Source organism: Tinamus guttatus, unplaced genomic scaffold (genome assembly GCF_059628265.1).
Source record: "Tinamus guttatus ecotype Peru unplaced genomic scaffold, ASM5962826v1 Tinamus_guttatus_pri_ptg000023l, whole genome shotgun sequence".
Lineage (NCBI taxonomy): Eukaryota > Metazoa > Chordata > Aves > Tinamiformes > Tinamidae > Tinamus > Tinamus guttatus.
Window position 1 is genome coordinate 2,111,333 of NW_028288557.1, and position 13,693 is coordinate 2,125,025.

Here is a 13,693-nt window from a genome sequence, read left to right on the forward strand (position 1 = left end):
TGGTGTGGGGACATATATCTGAAGAGGAAAAAGCTCTACGGAGCATAGAAACATCATGACAGTTCGGCTAGAGAATACCATTCAGATGCGTAGGTTACATTTTTCCCCCAGAACAATAACAAGGATGCACTTCTACATAAATCACACTCATTATTTCACCTTTGGCGAGGCAAGTTCCTCCCCAGGACAGGAGCCTCACCTTGTTGTAGAACTCTTGCTCCCGAGGGCCGCGGGGCGGTGGCTGCAACTGCTTCAAGACTGTCCCATCCGGATGCTGCAGTATTCCTAGAAGGAAAGCATGTCATTCAGCGCTTATGTTTAGGAGATGCGGCTTGTATTTTTCAGAAATAACAAATACACAGGAGGGACAGTCCATTTGCTCGGTTCCACCATTTCCACTACACACATAACAAAAATTGGCAGCTTTTGCACAAAACCCTTGGACAAGGTTCACTTGTGTTCTCTCTCTAGCCTCCAGATGAGCTTCTGGGTCTAACTCTGGTCAAGGCCAACATAATACTCGGATTTGACGTTAAAAGTTCCACCCAAAACCACTCACTCAACTAGGGAAGATTACATAGACACTCCCTTTTTAAATAACTGATAACAAGATGTTTTCCCAATGACACTAAGAAGCTTAAAAAGTTAAAGAAGTTAAAAAGTGCTAGTGCCAAGTTTCATACATTTATCATTAGCTAAAACCAGCAGACATGAACTGCAAATGCATTTTTGTACTAGTGGCATAGAAGGAGCACTTCTATATTACTATGAGTACTTCTACAGCACTCCATGCTAATCAGATGCCACTAAACTACCACTTATAATACAACATAGGATTTCATCTCAGCCAGGCAGCCGCTTTTGTGCCTGCACTCCCCCTGTTCCGCCAAACCATAGTAATCAGTCTAAATGATCCTGCAGTTAGCAACATTGCTGAGCAGCTGCACCAAGAATTCACAACTCAATTTAATTATATTACAGGATACTCAGGAGATGGATATGGCCGAGAATGCAGAAAAGTAACTGCTGCTTTGTGAAATGCACCCTGAAACAGGCTCAGAGCACTAGTAGGTTTTTCAAGAGATTCAGATGTTTCTACCCCATTTCTATTCGAAAAAGAGAACAGAATTCATACCACTGGTGGGGAATCCGCTTCAAGGCATTTCCTCCTAGCACTTATTCAAAGCTTTTCATACAGCAACTTATTTTGTGTAGAAGGGAGATAAACATCCGATATATGTGAAATAAGTTCCATCTTCAGGCTTGAGGGGCGGTTACAAGATGTGGTAACCAAAGCCAGGAACTTTGTGCCCCCCAAAGTGTTAGCAGTTCTAGCAGCAACTGAGTTTTCACCTTTCGGCAAGCATTACCTCTGAATGGGTTTTGTTGTGCAGTCTTGGAAACTAAACAAAATCTTTAGAGCTCAAGCTATTTTGTTTTAAAACAAACATCAGACTTAGAAAAGTTGTTTCAGAAGCTGGCTGTGCCCCTGAACAAAGAGTGTTTTTCAAGATTTGTGTATAACAGCTCTCAAGTCAAGTTGCCTGCTAAGGCTGGAGTTTGTATACTTTCCAGGACCAGAAAAAACTGCTGCACAACAATGCACAGACTACCACAACATCTCCAAGACAAAACAGTTTTATTTTTAGCATCTTTTTTTTTTCATGTGCTAGAAACCACTTAACAGAGGGCAAAGTATTTTAAAGACAAGTGTTTTAAATTCAAATTATTAACAATCACAACATTTAAAGAGGCTTTAAAACATATATTCCTTAACGACTGTATTGATGAGACAAGCAGGCAACTGTAAGGCAAAAAATACCAGGCAAATATTCCTGAAGTAGCATCCATGCATGATCAAGCTGATACAGAGAAGCTTGGACTTTGAAGGCACATGACAGTACGTAATTTATTCCCTGCACTTTGGATCATGACAGATGATAAATTTTATTACTTGAAAAGTTTAGTATAACCTAATACTGCTTAAAGCTCCCTCATCCTCTGGAATTCTTGACAAGACAGAGCACCTAGCCAAAATGTGATGGAGATAAGTCTGGAAACTAAACATGCTCATATGTCAGCACCCCTCAGAGAGAAACTCCACAACCTTCTCTCCAACAGCAAGAGACAGTATCACTTGCAGTTATGGCTTTGCTTAAGGAGTGCTGGGGTCTTTCGGTAAATATGGGGAGGGGGGATATAATTTTAATAAATAAACAACTTAAGATTCCCGAGAAAGCAGCAAAGCTATACTGAAATATTCCAAAAGCTTTTTTTTTTTTGACTCTGTGTGCAAAGCTTGCTAGCACAATGGAGCTCAGAAAGCCACAGCAAGGGCTGTGTAGCTGTACACACTTTTCTTCACATTCGGAGTCAACACACATGCTTCAGTAAACTAGAGACAAAAACCCCTTTGCACAAATACTCCGGACATTTACTTTGGAAAAGATTCCCTGTTCTCTCAGAGTGCTTAATAGGGACTGACCAGTACGCGTGAGCTGCCTCAGCCTGTTCAGCTGGAAATCAGTAGTCTGAGCCAGAAGCTGATATGCACAACAGAGCAGCACTAAGAGTTCCCTAGCTGCAGAATCCCACCAATTCGGGGGCCTCCAGCAGTTTGAGGGAACGGGGAAACCATGCTCAGCTGCAAAAGGCTCCCAAAGGTGGTAGACACCATCATAACACTGTACTTAATTACAAAAAGTAATACCAGCTTTGGATATTCCCAAGTCTTCTGCATGGCTGTTTATGAGGAGAGGAGGGAAGTCTAGCAGACAGAAGCAGCAACACAAAGAAGGAAGCTTGGCAGAAGAAGGAAGGCTCTGAGTTGCAAGCAGCAAAATGCTCAGCGACAAGCACCTTGCTATGGAGACTATCAGCAGCAAGACACGAAATGAGCAGGAGCTACAGATAGCACAGGCTCGCCACACCATTAATGGTGTCATTTCATTTATCGGCGGCTGTAGAGGTTGTGAGCCGGTGCTCGCCCTTGGCCTATTCAGCAAAATTCAGTGTCTGATCAATAGAGCTCACAGGCAGTAGGACAGACATGTGCGTTACAGCTGCTCCCCAAGGGCACACGCAAAGCTGGGGAGATGCACATCTCTCACCTCAAAGGCATGAGCTTTACCCAATTTGATGTTCTGCAAGGGTGAGAAGCACCACTGGGCAGCATCAGCTCTGAACTTGGGTAGTTTGCTTTGGCACTGACATGACCTACATGAAAAGGGACCTTCCTCAGCTGTGCCAAATCTCAAACTCAACCTCAAATTAAATTCTGAGACACGGCCATAAGGTCATAAATATATATACACCTATATGAGTTAATATTACTACTGTTAGGCCGCTTATTAGCCATTGGTTTGTGCTTAGCATTACCATCACCCTTACTATCACCACCAGATAAACAAGCAACTAAGGAGTCATTCCTTTTCTTCTAAATTCACATGAACAATTACAAAACAGCTTTGCAAGCTAGTAAATTGCTTACTAATATTTTGCTGACACTTTTTGGTCTTAAAGCACGTGTAAGCATTTTAGATGAAGTACAGTTTTAACAGCACACTGATAAGGACGCATGTTACCTAAACCCCCATTTTTTCAGGTGTCAGATGAAGCTGAGCGACAAAAGTCTGCTCAAAGAGTCATTAACCAGATAGTCACATTTGTGAAAATGACACCAGGAGATATTCTGCGCATCTCCCCTTGAAACTAGCTGCCCGCTGATCACCTAGAGACAGAATAGCCATCCTCTAATGTGAGATGCAGCAGCAGGGAGCTCAGGTGCTGCATTCAGATCAGTGACATCCTCCATCCTCACATAACCATGCATTGCCTCACACTCTTGAAAAAGAGAGATCCATTTCCCCCAGCCCCTCACTGCCAGGTGGTGCCAAGAAACCTCTACTAAACCATAAAACCATAAGACTGAACGAGGGAGTCATGCAAAGAGGGACTAGCTCAGTTTTACCTAATAACCACCTGTACCAAGAAAAAGTATTTATTTAGCTGCAACCATCCCACCCTATTCTGATTCATGACATATAGGCTATGAAGGACGGTCTGCCAGCCCCTCCGACCCACAGGGAGAATAAATCTTCATCAGCGAGATTAATCTCTTGGCTTTTCCTACAAAGATACAGAGATCAGCAGTAGCAGACGGCATTAAATTCCCCTTTTGAACACATCCTTTCCTGTAAAGGCAGGTATTTGGGAATAGATGAGCGCCTTTACTACAGACCGTACCATACGGTAATGCAGCAGCTTACGTAACTTTTATTTAGCAGAATTAGCCCAGGAGCACACAGCACTCTAGCAGGGGCAACCTGGCGTTGTCTGGGGGGAATTGCTGATATTTGCAGCTGTCATAAACAAGGGAGGTTTTCGGTTTCCCTGTCTCTGCAACAACCGCTAGCACTTGGACAGGAGGGACATGGTTTTCACTCTTGGCATCCCCTGAACACACCCGGGAGGGGGTGAGAAAAGCCGAAGGGGTGTTGTTAAACTTTCAGGACACCCTGCGGGGCCAGCTCGCCCCCAGGTCTCCAGGAGACCCTAAAACCTGCTTTCTTGCCCCAAAACGCAGGTGCCGCGCTTTCGCCCCCACAGGCGCACAGCTCCCTGAGGCAGAACGCGCCGAGGGAGCCACTTGACGGCGTCCAAGAAATAAATATATAAATAAGTATATGAGGTAAAAGAATAAAACAATCCGGGGGGAGAGCACGCGCGGCACTTCCCCCACACACGCACCAGCGAAAAGCCGTTAACGGCCGCCGCCTGCCCCCCGCCGCCGGCCCCGCCGCTCACCGCCTTTATCCTTGCCGTACATGTGCCCGGCCACCTGGTGCGACAGCGGCACGCAGCCGTTGAGTCCCCGCCGCCGGCCCGCCGCCACCGCCGGGCCCGGGGCAGCGGCGGGCGCCGGCTGGGCCGCGGCCGCCTCCTCGTCGTCCTCCTCCGCCGCCTCGCCGCCCGCGCAGCGCCCGCGCCCGCCCTCGGGCCGCCCGGCTGCGGGCGGCAGCGGCGCTCGCCGCGGCGGCTCCGTGGCCATTTCGCGGCGGCGGCGGCGGGGTTCAGCGGGCCGGGGCGCGGGCGGCGGGGGCCCGCGGCTCCATCACCGCCGCTCCGCCGAGGCAGCGAGGGGCTGCGGCGCGGCCGCGGCGCCGCGAAACGTCCCCGCCCCGGACACGGCAACGGCGGCGGCACCGCCTCCCGCGGGGCTGCGCAGGGGGCGGGCCCCGCCGCGCCGCCAGGGGCCACCATGGCGCTGCCGTTAGCGGGTGCCGCCCCCGTTAACGGCCGCCGCCTCCAAATGGGTTTTGTCGCCACCGGCCGCGCGTCGCCCTCCTCTGAGGCGAGAGCCGTTAGCACGCGCGGGGCGCCGGCCCCAACGAGCCTCTCACGTTTCCACGGCCGTTTTAGTGCGCAAATGTTTGCCCAGGGCCCCAACAGCCGCCTGCCCTCGGCGCGTGCTATGGTCCCTGTTGCTTTATGGTTGCCATTTGTTTCCTGCGTAAGTCACGCGTTGCGCTAACAAGTTCCTCCAGTGAAAATGTTGCAATATCTCTATATAATGCACCCTTTTTCCCCCTTCTTTTAACACAGTCTCAGTGTCTTCCCCTTATTATTAACTGTTCCGACGAGCCCTGTCAGACTAATACATGTTTTAGTAAGCAGATTACCTCCATACCTCATAGGTTCTCAGTACCCAGAAAAATCACCTTAGCTTTAAAAAGCCTGTTTTAGCAATTTTTGTCAATACTGTGCCTTTCTAAGTTTTTAAAGGCCCTCTTTGGCAAACGTGTCTATTTTCTGTCTAGCATGTTCAAGTACAAGTTCATAGTGTCAAAACCTTTAAAGTAGATAAGGGCCTTTTAAAGTCAATACAGTCTGAAAAAAAGGGGGGGGGGAAGAGAGAGAAACAAAGAGAAAGAGAGAAAGAGAGAAGGAAAGAAGGAAAGAAAGAAGGAAAGAAAGAAGGAAAGAAGGAAAGAAAGAGAGAAAGAAAGAAAGAGAAAGAAAGAAAGAAAGAAAGAAAGGGAAAGAAGGAAAGAAGGAAAGAAAGAGAAAGAAAGAGAGAAAGAGAAAGAAAGAAAGAAAGAAAGAAGAAAGAAAGAAAGAAAGAAAGAAAGAAAGAAAGAAAGAAAGAAAGAAAGAAAGAAAGAAAGAAAGAAAGAAAGAGAAAGAAAGAAAGAAAAAGAAAGAGAGAAAGAGAGAAAGAAAGAAAGGGAGGGAGGGAGGGAGGGAGGAGAAAATTCTGTAGGTGTTTGAGTTGGATTTAAGATGTTTGGATTATTGGAACAGGATGAGTGAAAGGAGCAGAATATAAATCTATAGAAATCAGCTTTCTCTAGGCCCAGGGCTCATGAAGCTGTTCCAGTTTCTTACTTGGTTAAGATGAGGGAGGCCGTGGTAATGATTCAGCAACATCATTTTTGAAATGACGAGACTGGTGTTTTCAGAAAAGCCGTGTTTCTCCTTCCCAAATGTCCTTCCTCCTCAAAATACGCTTGTCAATGTCCAAAGCTGAGGAGAGTTGCAAACATCAGCACCTACCTTCGATTCCCCCCATGCAGGTGATGGCAAAGTTTCCCAGGGAAACGTTGATGCGGGAGAGCGATAACACGGCTCGGTCAGCGCTTTCACGGGGAAAAAACAACCAAGGAACAAGTCCTCCCATGCCCGATGGTGCCGTTCCGTGAAGACCGGCTCCCGGCAAGCTGCTCCCGCATATCTACCTCAGCGCCAACTGCCCCACACACAGCGTGGACCTTGAAGGGATTGAAGGAAATGCAAAAGCATGAGTTGCTGCAGTAGGCAAATACTATTTCCTTTTCCCTGAAGTTTGCAGTAGGGCTTCTGCATATAGAAATGAAGCAAAGTGCGGATGCATCTTTCACTCATCCCACCCTCACACTGACACATAGGGTTCACTGAATTTATCTAGGAAATTCTTCAAAAATAAAACAAACTGAACTGTCATACATAAGAAACTATAAGTATTTTTTCCCCATTGTAATTCCCAGTGTAGTTTTGTTAATTTTCACTGAAGGCAGAACCTGTAGGAAAGAGTCCCATATTCATTTTTCCTCTTTGGACTGTAAAATTGCTCTCAAAGAGAAACTGAAAGGGACGACAGCTATGAAGAACAGGCAAGCAGTACTAGCTGTGGGAAGTGCACCAGTACTGAAACCAATTAGGCAGAGGACTCTTAATTCTGGATCATTTTTCTCTTTTCCTGAAAAACAGCCCAGCCTAGCCTCACCCATTCTGACAAAAATGTAAATACAAACAACATTGAGAATGTGATGTGTACGTTTATTTAGTGCAAACTGCCAGAGAATGTCTCACTGGCAGATTGCAAAGCTCTTCTGAATTTAGTAAGGATTACGAAAGAAAATCTTTCTGCTGAAATAAAGCCCTTTTTCAAATAGATCAGCAAGCTAATAACTAACCACAAGATATAGGATAGTTTAGTACAGGAAGCTCAGACTTCAGTGAAATTTCAGGGAGGCATTAGGTAAACAAATTAATGGAGTCACTTCTGGCTAACCTACATGGACTCCAGGTAGTTGTAGCTGCCTATCTGTCCATTTCCCAGCAGAAGCATTGCTGTACTGTGCCCTCATAAAATAGTTTAACTTAATCCTTCATTAAATTATAGAAATCCTGTACTATTTTGTTACTGCTAAGCAAAGGAAAGTCTAAATTTCTCTTGTCTCAGAGTAACACAGAACTTGGGAAATGTCCTTTCCCAGCTAGTTCATTTCCTTTTCTGTGTCAGATCCCACAAAAGGAGCCTGTCTGATTAATATTTTACTTTGTTGATGATTACTGATCTCCGGATACATGCAGACACTCCAGCGCTACATTTCTTCCTTCCAACCAGGTGTATCTGGGGTTTTCCACTATGGTAACAGAGCCACAGTGTCAAAAGCCAATCTAAATTCTGCAGATGTAACACAGTACATTTTCTAAAATAATTTGGGGGCTAATTCATTATTATTGATTATTTGCTGTACGATGTTTTCTCCAAATTGAACTATAACTGTCAGTTGAGTAGAGGGCAAAAATGTTCACATATGAGCTTTTTTTTTTTTTTTGTATGGACAAACATTAAGATAATTATCCAAATTAAGATAATGCTCCCAACCAAAGACTGAGCCCAGAAGCAGCAGTCACGGCTCAGGAAAGGGCTCCTGAAGTCACTGTTGACGGTCCTCTGAAGTCATCAGCTCCGTGTGCATTTGCTGCCCCAAAAGCCAACAAGATGTTGGGCAACATAAGGAAGCGTTTTGAAAAAAAAGACAAAGGTCTTGTTTTGCGTGGCACGTATTGAGCATGGCTTGCACTTCTGGTCTCTCTGGTACAATAAAATCATACTGTTAATTGATCAGCCCTGAAGGTGGAAGCTAACCACGATTTGCTGAGGGTTTGAATTTGTTAAATGTGTTTTAGTTGCCTCCAGCTCCAGGACATGGCAACAAGAGAGGAGCAGTTAAGTCCCAGAGCAAGAAATTGTGCTTCGTTCTAAAGCACCGCTTGCATTATAGCAATGTTTTTAGTACTTCAATCATTTCCTGACCTCTCAGGTTACAGATAGCTGAAAATTACTCCCTTTGCTTTTCTAAAAAGAGTTTTTCCAAAGACAAACATATTCCTCAATCAAGGAACTGCTTAGGGTTTACAGATGCACAGTGGCATTTCACCTTCAGGACCATCCTGGTGCCTGACTTCAGATAATGAACATGCCAACAAGCTTTTTAAAAAAAAAAAAATTCAATGCCTCTTAAATTGGCTCCATCTGCAGTAAAACTAAACATCAGCACCCATTTACTGACTAAAACCACTGCCAACTGCTATCAAAAAAGCCTCTTCTTATAAACAGCATTTTAATCCCAAATTTTGCCTGTGAAGCAGAGGAATTTTAACCCTTAAAATATAATTTATTCTCTGCATGTGCTGGAGCTGAGATAGAGATTCAAAAGGCAATATCACACACAGTTTGAAAACAGCAACAAATTTAATAATTACTGAGCCTTTTACAGTCGTTGCGTTGGGTCCGCAAGTCTAGAGCAAGAGTCCTGGCTGTATCTCACAAAGTTTTGTCCTTCTACGGTTATATTGCCAGTTGCAGAAAACTATTTGAGAAAGTTTTGCAGTCAGTGACCTTATCATCCACTCTGCTGAACCATTGCCACTAGCGGACTTGCCTGAACTGCACAAACATCACAGCTACTGAGCACATCCCTGCAGTAGGCTCGATTTTGGATGCTTCACACATTAGAGCTGTAATTTCTGTTGCGCTCTAGAAGCTCTGCTTTTCTGCAGAGGCACCTCCCAGGGAGCAGAAGGCTTTTTTTCTTTTTTCTCCTTTTTAAAAACCGTGCTATGCATTCAAAAATGCCAGAAGAAAACAGCAGTTTGCATGACAAAAAAAAAAAAGAAAGAAAGAAAGAAAGAAAGAAAGAAAGAAAGAAAGAAAGAAAGAAAGAAAGAAAGAAAGAAAGAAAGAAAGAAAGAAAGAAAGAAAGAAAGAAAGAAAGAAAGAAAGAAAAAAGTAGAATGTAGCAGATTAAGGGCAGAGCAATGTCGAAGGAATAAAATAACATTGGAAATGATCTTGGTGCTCATGCAAGATGTATGCAAGTTCTATTTATCAAAAAACAGAATTTCACAAAACAAAACACCAAATTTCCTGAGTACCTGCTTTCTTACAAGTCCAAACTGCATATGAGAAGGGTGGCCTAAAACGTGCTTTGCTGCAGTGACATAAACCCACTGTGATTTTACTGACTTGAAGGGGCATACTGGTAAATACTCCTTTTGCTCATTATAATTGCACGGCTAATTAAACGGTTCACAAAGGTGAGCTCGCATTAATGTTTTCAACTTCTAGGGGACTCAAGCCATAGGTATGCATTGCTTTCTGTCCCACACTGTGGGATTTCACAAACAGTATAGGAGCAAAAAAGCACGTAAACTCTAACAGATGTCTGTTCAAGGAACATAACTCCTTAGTCTCTAACCTGTTAAATATATTTATTTGGCTAATAAAACTGCCCAGGTGCAGTAGCTAATGAAAAGCTACTTTATGTAACTTATTCTTCATTCGATATAGAGGTATAATGAATTAAAACGTGATTTTCTCTGCTTTGACTTAAGCCTCCTTGCAATCACCTAGCACTGCCTCAACAGTCAAATCTCCTCTAGCTTAGCTGTCCTCACATCTGCCATTTCATTACTTACTTTTTTTTCTCCTCGTTCCTCATCCTCAGGCATTTTTCGCCTATGCTCCCCTCTGCATTCCTCACAGCTTCAGGGAAGCCTGGGTGTAATCCTGCCTGAGGAAGATGCCAAAGCACCACAGAAAAACCCTGGAAAACTCGGTGTAGCCATGTCAGGGCATCCCCGCTCTGCGCTGACACACAGTACGAATGGACCACACTACTCCGCCAAATCTGTCCACTGCCTGAAGAAGCTGTCACCAACCTTGAACAAATGCCAAATTTAAGAGGCTTTTATATGCAAAATAGATAAAGGGGAGCCAGTTGACAAAAGCATTTTTTTTCCAATGTGACTAGTTAGTTTCACGCCTACATTATCCTTCTCGCTATTAAGAAACATTCTGCTGTTATTGGAGTAACAGTGATACATCAGTGACTCACATTTCCATGTATTTAGCTGGATTATTTACAGGAAAATCCCACTGTAACTGCTGTGCCACTGCATAAAACAAGTCTCAATGCCCCAAGCTTGCAGGCAAACACCAAAACAAGGTCCAAATCGTTTAGACATTCTGGAAATTTTAGCAGAACCTGTGCTGTGCCCTACTTCCTTATAGGAAAAAAAACCTTAATCGCAACACTTCACAAAAATTTTACATGCCTTGCCTCAGACAGATGATAATATTTGTAAAATACATACATATATAAATGAACATACATATTAAATAACTCCTTCTCTACATCAGAAAATCTGAATTGCATAGAGTGTGTTTCCTCCTAGTGGAATAATGAATTATTGCAATGCCAGCAATCACCATGTGAAATTATCCATTGGATTAATGTGATTTGAACCGAACTTGCAGAAAATCAGAAAATGGCTTATAATAATGCAGCTCCCTCCTTCTCAAGAATCCTGATCTTTGGTACACTTGAATATTTTACATTCAAACTATTTTGAAGAATTAGTGGTCTAATTTGAATTATTAGGAAGGTGAACATATTGGAAAATAATCATGCAGCAGAGAAATACAGTTGTGCTCTGGGACTGGTATCCTTCACTGCTACAGACAGAAGGATTTATGTCACATTTTTAGAGTTTCTATCTCTAAAAATGTGACATAAATCCTTCTGTCTGTAGCAGTGAAGGATACCAGTACCAGAGCACAACAGTATTTCTCTTGCTGATGATTATTTGAGGGATGTCCTGAGGAACAGATTTCAACAAACACCATAGCAGGAAAGCACTCAGACCATCAGAGGATTATAAACAGGTACACTAACAAAGAAAAAAAGAGTGTTTTCTGGGTTGCTTGTCAATATTTTTGGCAATTTTTTTGCTCAAGCCCGAGTATTGCTTTTTATTAACATGTTCAAACAGCTCCCATTCATGAGTAACAGGAACTTCAGGTACAATACAGAAAACTACTTGAATCAAAACAAAACATTCCACATCAACATCTGTAACAGTGACACTTCTCCAAAACAAGGAAGATATAAATGGCAGAAATTGCTTTTGAATCGTTGCCTCCCACAAAAAACAAAAAGAGCTTCTTATGGAAATCACTTCACTCACCTTCAGACAGAAAATGCTTTACTAGCAAATTCCAAGAAACAGTTTTATGACTTGGGAGACTCATCTGAAGCTTCAGGATTTGAACTGTTCGGACACATATGCAAGTTATGATGCATCTTTTTTATCCCTTCAAGAGCAGCCAGACTTTGCTGGAACCCTGAAGAAGTATCAGAAGGAAAACCTAACACACACAGATTTATGAATTATGGCAGATTAAACTACAATACTGCTTATAACAAAACCTTCCTTCAAAAGAAACACACACCCATGAGAAGAGACAAAACAACCTCAAAATTAAGATGAGCTCAAAAGTATATTTGACAAAAATACAGAAACATCCAGTGTCATAGTCTAATAATACAGAAATAACTTGTTTTGGATAAAACCCAACATATTTGATAATTTACAATTAAAACAACTTTCCATACATATCAGTACTCGGCCAAGTTAAAAAAAAAAAAGTCAAGTACCCTTACAGTTAAGACAGGAATAGAAACCACACATATTTGATTGTAACTCCTTTCTAGCAGAGGTCTCCAAGAGACAGTAGTTGAGCCCCATATATTTCAGCTGCACATCTTCTTTCCCCTTCTTTTATACCACTTTATTTTCTGTGCCTTCTACCAAAGCTCAGAGCAGTCAGCTACCTTAGCCTCTGAATGTCCCACATCTAGAAGAACTCACAAAACACTTTCTTTGATCTCAACCAGTCATACCAATCCCACCCTTAAAAAAAATTCTCTACTACCTCTTTCAGCTGGAGAAATCTTCAAGGGTTCAGCTTAAAATTTCAGCTTCTCAAAAGGCCTCTCCTCTAGCTCTGAGGTAGTCTCTCCCTGGACACCAAGAAGCCTGTCTGATGTAAGGTGCAGTTACGCTAGTGGACTTGTCAAATACCAAACTGCCATCTGCCATCCCACTCTTTGGGTTTTGCTTCATAGTTGTTTGTACACTGATAAATCAAAGGTATTTAAGGAAACCAATATTACAGCCATCACACGTTTGCAGTACACATGGCAGTTAGATGAGGCAGGCAAGTGCCATATAGGTAGAGGATAAGTCCTTGTCTCACTCCTTTTCCCCTTTTTTCTAGCCATTACTGAAGCATCTTCTTGTCCATTTTGGTTCTTTGGGTAAAATTAGCTGATCTACATTATCAGTGAGCCCAGGGAGGCAGGAATTATTTAAGACACATAGAGCCTAAGGCCACTCGGTAAGAAAGGCATATCTCTACCCTGCACAGAGAGAAGGGTCCTCCAGAACCAGCCAGAGCAAAGATGAAGCAGACAGTAATGCTGGGTGGGTTCCTGCAATTTTTATTTTACTTCTGGATTAACATAGCATAGTCACCCCAAGAGAAGTGTCTTGTCATGTAGGCAAGATAGTTCCACCGCTAAGGACTGCAAGTGAAACTAAGTTTCTAGCAGCAAAAGCCACCCTGCCACCTCCTGCCCACTACTGCTTCTTTGTACAATTCTCCTTTTATATTAAGAAAATATTCTTACTTGCTTCCCAGGCACCATCTTCCCAGTCTAAATACAGTTTCACTAATGCATTCTTGATATCCTATGGTAGGTAGTAGAGCCAAGTTTCAGCATTGCTATAAGATCCAAGGTAAAGTTGCCCTTTAGCCCCTCTTGCCATAAGCCTTTGTTATCTGCCCCTAGCCAATTATTTTTATTTTCTTTTACAGAAGCCACACAGAACAGCAGTCTGACAGAAACTTGAAGAAAACGCAGTGTACGCCCAAGCTGCATTTTGGCACCATGATTTTTCTCCTGCCATTGCCTTTTCAGAAGAAGCCTATCTGCACCTGTGACTTTTAAACCTCTCAATATTAAGAGCTACCTTCTGAATACACTTACTACTGAATTGCCTCAAAGTACTACACAGG

The 13,693-nt window shown here is 43.2% G+C and overlaps 1 protein-coding gene across 1 annotated transcript in view; it reads right to left on the reverse strand.

Annotated features, from left to right (window-relative positions):
• IPMK (inositol polyphosphate multikinase) overlaps positions 1-5,050 on the reverse strand; it is a 29,371-nt gene extending 24,321 nt beyond the window's left edge. The window contains exons 1-2 of the mRNA XM_088525203.1: positions 4,807-5,050; positions 200-285 (exon numbers count right to left, since the gene is read on the reverse strand). Coding sequence (XP_088381329.1) covers positions 200-285; positions 4,807-5,050 — 330 coding nt within the window. The remainder of the gene's footprint in view (positions 1-199; positions 286-4,806) is intronic.
• Positions 5,051-13,693: the final 8,643 nt, after the last annotated feature.